Source organism: Leptopilina boulardi, unplaced genomic scaffold, assembly GCF_019393585.1.
Source record: "Leptopilina boulardi isolate dan_hultmark-lab unplaced genomic scaffold, ZJU_Lbou_2.1 LbouV2_316, whole genome shotgun sequence".
Classification (NCBI taxonomy): Eukaryota; Metazoa; Arthropoda; class Insecta; order Hymenoptera; family Figitidae; genus Leptopilina; species Leptopilina boulardi.
This window is the reverse complement of record NW_026137881.1, coordinates 2,429,839-2,439,665: the sequence shown is the minus strand read 5'-3', so window position 1 is coordinate 2,439,665 and position 9,827 is coordinate 2,429,839. Positions and strand designations below refer to the sequence as shown.

Genomic DNA, 9,827 nt, shown 5'->3' with positions numbered 1-9,827 from the left:
TAATAATAATAATAATAATAATAAATTTTAATTTAATAATTTTTAATGAAATTTTAATAAAGACTAATTTTATTAAATCTAGTTTTCTTCAATGTAACTCAGGCTTTTTGTTTGATCCGGCTAATGTCGCCATCTGTACGACTTAACGCGCAACTAAATGCCCTGACAGCAGTCGATATTGCAGAGATCTTTCAAGAAGCAAAAAAATTATAGTCGGTAAAACAGATAACTACAATGAAATTTAAATTTTTAAAAATTTTGTTTCTTAGAACCACAATTTTTTATACTTGTTTTTCTTTTCTTCTTATCTTTCAAGGAGAGTGATGACCGTAACATAAACTTTATTAAAAAATGGTTTTTAATCATATTTTTAATAGCAGATAAAAATATAATAAAAATTAATTTCAAATAATTTTAAAAGATGTAGTAATAAACTTTTCACAAATAAAAACAATATTGAGACAAAATCTTTCGACAAAGATTTTTTTTTTTTTAATATTCTGATTTTTTTTCCAGCTCAGACAAAAATTAGTAATTTTTATCCAATTTTTTTAAACAATAGCTTAATTTACTCATTGAAATATTGTCTACAATCATAATGTTTTCAATGTTGTTGAAAATATATATATATTTTTTTAAATTATAAACAATTCAAATTGTTTTTAATAACAATATTGAAAAAAATTGCAATTGTAGAAAATGTTACAATTAGAGTAAAATAAATTATTGTTTATCAAAATTTGATAAAAATTTGCAATTTTTGTCTGATTATCTAATTATCAAATAATCAAAAATAACAAATTACTATTATCAAATAAATATTTACCTGAACCAAACATATTTTTATTTGATTTAAATAAACTGCGTATTTGAACCGAAAATTTCTGTTTTTGTAACAAATACCATTTAATTGATTCAAATAATAATTATTTAATAAAAATAAATATTTATTTGATAATAACCAAGTAATATATATATTATTTGAATATTGAATCAAATAAATTTCTTTTAGTGCAGAAATTAAAAATTTTAAACTTTTTTTTTTTATTCAGAAACGAACGATTGTGAGTATTAAAAAGTTATAACCCAATTCTTTGATCTGGACCCTCAAAAATTGTTTAATATTGATTTCTTATTATATTTTCAATTAAAAAAAAAGACATGTTAAAAACAATTTTTTATTTTGAGGTTATGTTATACAGTCACTATCCTAATTAAAGTACTATTTCAAAACACCGAATTGAGAAAAGGGAGAGTAAGTAAAAACTTACCTTGCGTCGCCATCTCTGCGGCGCAAAAAGGGAAGAAAAAATTTTTATTAGATACCTTATCAAATCATTAAAGATTGTAACGTCAAAAGCCATAATTTTGCTATTTCATTTATATATATATATTTTTTAAATCTAAACATATATTATATATATAAATTCCTTTTTCTGTTTCTTTATTTAATGTAGTTTTATTTATTTAATTTCATTTTATTGAAAAAAATTATTAAGCATTTACCAAAAAAAAAAAAAATCGGAAAAAATTTTTAACGGAATTTCTTTAATTATTTTCAAAATTGTCTTCCTTGTTTACCAATATATAAAATTAAAAAAAAATTCTTTTTAATTTGAGTACTATTCTCTTTTCTTTTTTTCATTTAAATTTTTCTTATTTAATTTTCTTTAAATAATTGAAAGTTTTTAAATTTTGCGAAAAAAACAGATAATTGATTAAATTTTGAGCTAAAATGAAAAAAAAAATTATTCAAATAATCGTTTACTTGATTATTATCAAATAAATATTTATTTGTATCGAATAAATTCTTTTTTTTCATTGTAGGTACCATATCTCGAAAATTAATTATTAATACAATTATTATTAATACTAGCAAAATTACACGCGCGCGTCCAACTTTAAATGCAATGGTTGTATTAAAATAATAATAATAATTCTGCATCAGTGGAGTAATAAATTAATAATAGGTATATTTCTAATTTTCACGTTATTATTTATTTATACACAGAAAAAAATGAGTTTGATGTTATATAAATAGTGATTTTTTAGTTAATATATTATTATTATTATTTTATTATATTATTTATTATATATTATATTATATATATTATTTTATTTATTATATTATTATTTTTTAGTTAATACAGCAAAAATAATTTAGCTAAGTTAATTTTTAAATTTAATAAACTTGTAAAATTATTAGTTCGATTGTTGACGGTAACAACAATGAAAACCTATAAAAAAACCTATCGAAAAATTGATGATCAGAAAAACATAAATTACAACCAATAGTTACAATTGGTGGTGTAAATGTTGATAAATCAATTCTAGTATCGCCAACATAACCGCCGCGACTCCATCTACTTGCCGTAATGCGAATAATTTAGAGTTAAGTTAAAGAAAATGATATAGAAAAGTATCAAAAGTTAAAAAAGAAAAATTAAATTATAAATTTTTTATTTAACTAGCTTCAAATAAAAATTAAAAATTGTATGACAGTTTTATTAAATTTTATTTTTGTTGTTTACTTGTTATACAAAATGTGCATAAAATAGTATTTATTATTATGTAAATTTTGTTTAATTTATTAATCACTTTAATAATTATTTTTAAATTAAATATTAAAAATTTAATTAACAAAAACTTAATGAAACGTGAGTACATTGATTACTAGTTTTTGGCGTAACATTTAAATTCAAGAACACTATTAAATAAAAAATATAATATAAAAATGTTTAGTTAAAAGATATTTGTCTGTTAATGAATTATAGAAATTAATCAATTAAATTAAAAATAATATATAAAGTCTCATAATAATATTTTAATTTATTCTTTAATTTTTTAAAAATATTGTCGAGAGTCTCGGTCTCGTGAAATTTAGTATCGGTATCGTCTAGTTTTATCCAAGATGGGTCTCGTCTCGGTCTCGTCTCGAAAAACCGAGACGATACGAGACGAGACCGAGACCAGTCTCAGTCTCGTGGGCAGCACTATTAATGCTCGATGATTTTTTATAATCTTTGAAATTACAAAAAATTAGTTTTGCTAAATATTTTTTTGTATTTTCTATAAATATTTCATTGCAAATGAAAATTTTAAATTTATGTTTTTTTTTCAAAAAATTTAATTAATTGATAATTAATAAATATTAAAAAATTATGTAATCAAAAAGAAAATTAAATTAATTGAAAATTATTAATTATATTTTAAAAAGTATTAAGCAATTAAAAAATATTTAAAAATTTTGAAAAAATAAAACCTTGAAAAAAACTTTGTAATGTTTTAAACTTTAAACTTAAATTAAAAATTAAAATCAAATTGAAAATTTTTTAAAAAAGCAAACTATTTTTATATTGTTTACAGATAAAAAATATAACAATTTAATAATTAATAATAAAAACAAATTAATAATAAATAATAAAAAATTTATGAATTATAATATATAATAAATAATGAAAGATATTATAATAATAATGAAAGAAATAATAATTATATGTTAAAATGTTCTAATTATCTGTAATAATCATTATATAAAAAAATGTTTATATATATAATATAATAAATTTATAAATAAAAATAAAAATTATATTATAATTGAAACTTTTTTTTTCTATAAATACCAAGTAGGAAATATACTGGTGCTGCACACAATGAACAATATATTTTTTTTACTTTAAACTGTCACTTAGTATATGACTTAATTAATGACAATGAATAAAAATATCCGTCGCGTTAACCATAAAATATTACGAAATCAAGAATTGTCGAAATTTTAGAAAAACAAAAGGAACAAAATACGACTAACTTCAAGTGTGGACAGACGGAATGAATGAATACAAAAATTCTTATAGTTAATAATTAATAATAATTAATAATAATAATTAATAATAATAAAATAATTGTTTATAAAATAATTACTAATAAAATTATTAATAATTAATAATAATATAAATTAATCTCGCGGGGAAAATAATAAATGAAAAAAATCTACATTTGAAAGCAAGATGTCTAGATGGTTAAAAGAATTTCCGTTCGCGAATATATATATATATATATATATATATATATATATTTTGCCGACAGGCATGATTGAATTATTTGATAATCGTAAATTCCTTGGAGAACCTTGTCAAGTTGGATGATCCGTTATTATACGGTGACCTAGCATGAACACTGCTTGTCTTTATAAGCACGTAACTCGGTTAGTCGATCTCATATATTTTTTTGTGTACTTCTCTCTTTCAAAGTGCTTACAATTCTGTTGTATATAAGTGAGACATTTTCAAGTGCACAAAAACAGAGGCGAAACAATTTCGCCTTTTTTTTACATTCTCGATAGAGTATTCTCTTAGTTTTATATAATATATATCTCGCGCACAATTTCTACGTCAATTGGATAATCAACATAACGAGATATATAGGAAACAAAAAGTGCAAGAAATTTAAAATCCAAAAAAAAATTCCAAACTTAAAACTATATCAATACAAAAAAAATATTAATTATTCATCAAGAAGTGAATATTATTTTTTCGCATTTTCGTGTCAGTCTCCTCAAATATTTGGGATAATAATTCAACGATATTGTCATTGAATTCGTGAAAAATATCAATACTAAAAAAAAGATAAATAATTAAAAAAAAAAAAAAATGACTTACTTGGAAGTGAAGGATGATGGTCCAGATCAAACCCAGCGTCAGCTTTGGATTGCCATCGACAATGTCCTCGGCTCGAATATTAACCAACTTGATTTTCTTGTATCGAAGAAAGTCAAGTGCCATTTGCACATTTTGCAGCATGTGGAAACGCATTCGACCCCTTTCCCGTGGCTGAAAAAAAAAATTTATTAATAATTCTTCTTTCTCTTTATGCAACATTAATTAACAAAAAAAAAAAAACTATAATTTCTAATTAATTTTATTTTATTCATTAATTAAATATTTGTAATAATAAATTTCTTCTTACGAATAAAAATAATTAATTATGTGTGCTACTGTTTTAAAAAAAAGTATAAATTTACAAAAGTCTAGAAAGAAAAATTATTTCTACTGCAATTATAATTATTATAATTAACATCCAATTAATTAAATGTCATTTATAATTAAATCTATTTATAATTCAGAATTATTAAAAAAAAAAATCACATTCTTTCTACAATTTTCAAATCAATTTTTTATTATTAAATAATATTATTATTTTATGTATTATTTTTATTAATAAAAAATTTTTTTTTTATAGGTAATTTTCTAAATAATTAAATTTCGAATCTAAAAAAACAAAAATAAACATTTTATATCATAATTTAGATAAGCGATCATTAAAATTGACCTAGTAGAGGAAATGAATGCATGTCAAAACGTCAGAAGTTGAAGCAAATTTCTAGGCTTGCAGGATAATTGGTTTATCAATTGAATTTAACATTTTCACACACGATTAATTAATGAAAACGTCAATTATTGTGATACTTGGATTTCCTTCAAATATCCATTATAATATACAACGTTTAATTAAACTTTATATAGTTAGAAGCAAATTTTATTGATCAAATATTATTTATTAAAACTAAAACAATTTTATAAATATTCAACATTTTATTTAAATTTAAATTTTAGTAAATTACCTTTTAATAAAATTTTGTATTTAGCAATATTTTATAAATAAATTATTATTTAATATAAATTTTATTAAGCAGCAATTTTTATTATTTAACAAAATTTATTATTAAACTAAATTTTAATATAATAGAAATTTTATTTAATCAAATTTTTATTTAGCAAAATATTTAATTAAAATTCTCATTCACATTTTAGTCAAATGAAAATTTATAATCCTGACTAATAAAAATTTGGCTAAATATAAAATAGAAAATTCAAATAGAAATTTTACAATTTAAATAATTTTTGTTAATTAAAAATTTTGTGATAGAAAATTCTTTTTAATCAAAATTACGTTAAATTAAAATTCCTTTTGAATAAAAATTATTTAAAATGAAAATTGGGTATTTAGAAATGATTCGATTTCGTATAAATATGAGAAAAATGAACGACGAAGGAATAATGTAGAAATTAATCGAATGAATGATTCATATTGCTTTTGTGCAAGTCTATTGCACTTTTTTTTTTTTTTTTTTTTTTATATTTGAAATGAATTCGCTGAAAATTATGGATACTGAAATTGTTTGCCAACAGGTAAACACCATTAAATTCTGACTTATACGGACAAGCTTATGGTTACGTTAATTAACTGCAATTTAACTGCTAGTTTGTTTGTTCCCAATAAATGCCAATTTCAATTTCCCCTTCTCGTCCCCCTGATATACCTCGCACCCACAACGACTTTGTAGATTTGTGTCGCCATCATTATTATAAAAAAAATTTATTTAACCATTTTAAATTTAGATTTAAAACGAAAAATATTGCCTAATTTTGAAAACGAAAATTATTAAAAAATTAATTAAAAAAGTTTTAAAATATCGAAAAAAATTTTTTATTTTTCAATTCAGATGTTATAAATAAAACTTTTTAATTAATTGGAGTTCTTTTTATAGTTTGTAATTTTTTACCTTAAATACGTTTCATTAAAAAAAAAACAATTTCTAATTTTAAGTATATTGCAAAAGAGCAAAAAATTTTTTAATATTTTGCAAAAATTTTTTTTTTTGTACTTTAAGAAAATATTATATTAATGGTACAAAAAGCAGTTTTTACGATTTTCACGTTCGTTCCGATAGTAAAAAAAAAAAAAAATAAATATTAATGAACGTTAATATATATGTCAATGACAATAATTTTTTTTTTAATGAAAGTAGAAAACTTCAAAACAAATTAAAATTTAGTATTTTTTTTTAATTAATGTATTATAATACATTTTTTTCATTTAAGGTGGTCGTATTGTTTTTACTGTAAAAGTAACGCTAAAACGGTTATTGCATCAAGACCTCCAATTTTACACTATTTCTATATTCAATTTTCTATTTATTTATTATTTTCTCTATTCTATATTTTATCAAAATTATATCATTATTATTATTTTTGTTACAGACACGTTTATTATTTTTACAATGTGACTTTAATTTAAATTGATAATTTATTTATTAATTTTATATAATAAAAAACTGAAGATAAATATGTAATGATAAAAAAGGAAAATATATTTACTATGTCTCATTTCTTTACAAATTTTCTTCATTACGAAAAAGAATGACTTATTTTTTTAAATTTCAGCGAGTCTTTTATATAATGATGTTAATTTTCAGAGTCAACAATTACATTTTTGTTCATTTTTGTTTTTTTGTTTTTTTATTGACGATGCTTCTCACCTTCGTCTGTTGATTTCTATTTTTATGAACACAATATAGTTATTTTAATTTTACGTTTAGTTTTCATAAATAAAAAAAAAACATTTTTTCATTTAAAAGCCGTGACGAATATTTTTCCTCTTTTTTCAATTATGCATTTTTATTTAATTTTCTTTGGTATTTAAAAAAAATGTTTCCTCAATCAGTAAAAACAATAAATTACAAGGCAGAATTTTCATTGCAACGAATTTCAATTTGAATTAATTTTCTCTTATAATTACTTTACAAAATTAAAACCCATTTTCATTTTTAGACAAATTTTTTAAGTATCAGAATTTTTATTTTACTGAATTTTTATTTGTTCGAATATTTATTTAGCCAAATTTTCATTTAGCAAAATTTTAAAATATAAACTAATTCTCATTTGACCGAAATGTTATTTGTGTATGAAAAAATATTTAGCACAAATTTTAATTGTTTTATTTAACTGAATAAAAAAAGACGAGTTTTCATTTAATAAAATTTTTATTTAATTGAATTTTCAATTAACAAACGTTTTCATTTGACTCAATTTTTTTTTAAATCAAATTTTCTCATTTTTATTTAGCAAAATTCGATCAAATTCTGTTAAATTCTGCGATTAAATAAAAATATTAATTAATTAAAATTTCATTAAACAAAAATTTTGTAATTTCTATATTTACTAAATAATAATAAAATTGAAAAGAAAATTTTGTTGCGGAATTTTTATAGTTTTATCAAATTTTCTTTTAATTTAAATAAAAATTTTAATAAATGAAAATTCTGCTAAAAATAATAATAAAGCTAAATAAAAATTCCATAATATGGAGATTTCACGTGAAGTGATCATGGTGAAAAAAACATTTCTTTTCAAACGCGTTCACTTTCAGGTAATTTTTGCAATTAAATAATAAAATTCATTTTTTTTTTCAATATAACTTTTTTTCCCGCGCTTCAAATTGGTTAAAATAGAAAAATTTTTTTTACAAAAAATTACCATTCAATAAAACTATAAATTATCTAAATTTGGGTAGGATTGGGAAAAATTTTTTTTTCCCTTGGTAACTTCACCTGAAATTCATCATATAAAAATCACGAAAATAAAAAAAATAAATAAAAAATCCTTTTCTTGGATTGAGACATATTATATGGTTAATAGAAATGTAAAAAAGGTGTGACTTACAAGATGCTCGCCTGAGAGTACTTCCAGCAGGGAAATGAGGTTGTGCCCGTCCCGCAGGTCCTCGAATAGGTCCCCAACATGTCTGCTTGCCTGAAACAAATCCCATAAACACATTAAACGCATGCCATTCCATAAGGATGTTACTACACAAGAAACGCGTCACTCCATAAACTACCATAATTGTAAATCTAGGTCTCCTCAAATGATGATCAATGCTCATTTTTCTGCAATGTGCCATATACTTTATAAATGTCATCATATACAGGCGCCACAAAAGAAAAATTAATATTTGCACAAAAAATTTATAAGAATCAATTCATTTATTTTTCCAATTTAATTTTATCTAGTTAAAAAAATATTAAAAAAAAATTTAAACAATTTATTTAAATAATTTCATATACCTAAAAATACTAATTCCTATGTACATGAAAAATTATTCGATACTTAAAAATTATGTTTTATCATTTTTTTTTTTTTTGTTAAAAACAATTGTTATAAACAATTATGCATCATTCAAAAATATTTGTTTTAAGTTTAAAACAGTAATTTTCTTCGTTTCAAAGAAATAATTTCTTTTTTTAAAAAAAATATCCTTGAATGAATTGACGAGTCACCGACTGCAATATTATTATGAACTTTATGGCACGCTTCACATTAAATTACCATTTCGTCTCGTTCATTCGACTATATGTCAATGAGAAAATATATAAATAACAATAATCAATCGGGAAATAAAAAAAGTAAATATTATTGCGAACATTTGATATAATTTTTATATTTCAATAATAAGGAAATTGAATAATTAATTAATAACTGTACTGAATTAACTACCAGCGAATGATATATTTGCATGCAGAGGAAATTGATGTTTCTTCAATATGATGCGACAAATTAATATTTATACTGAAACATTTTTCTAATGATTTCAAATTACATTTTTTGTTTTTGAAGCAAATAAATGCTTTGAAAATATGAAATAGAGAAAATATAAATAATTTTTTCACACAATGAAAAAAAAAATTGAAAAATAAAAAAAATTATTTTCAAAAAAATTAATACAGAAAGCTTAATTATTAAAAAGAAAGCTCAATTGAGATCAATTGAAGGCGCATTTAATTTTAAATAATTCAAGTCAAAATATAATAGATTTTTGTACAAAAAAAAAAAAAAAAAAAATGATTAAAAAATAAAAATTTGATAAAAATATTGACTATATAAAATTATTCAATTATATCAACTAATAAAATTAATATATTAAATAATTTGATATAACTCAAATGAAATTTAAGGCCAGGTCCAAGTAAGGCAGCGCCATCTACATTGATA

General features: G+C 20.7%; 1 protein-coding gene across 36 annotated transcripts in view; it reads right to left on the bottom strand.

The window, feature by feature from the left end:
• The window catches only part of LOC127283940 (microtubule-actin cross-linking factor 1), a 298,405-nt gene that overhangs the window by 126,745 nt on the left and 161,833 nt on the right, over window positions 1–9,827 (bottom strand). For all 36 annotated transcript variants that reach the window (XM_051309088.1, XM_051309099.1, XM_051309085.1 and 33 more), the window contains 2 exons: window positions 8,502–8,591; window positions 4,659–4,829 (listed from right to left, as the gene is read on the bottom strand). In XM_051309088.1, the coding sequence (XP_051165045.1) occupies window positions 4,659–4,829; window positions 8,502–8,591 (261 nt within the window). The remainder of the gene's footprint in view (window positions 1–4,658; window positions 4,830–8,501; window positions 8,592–9,827) is intronic.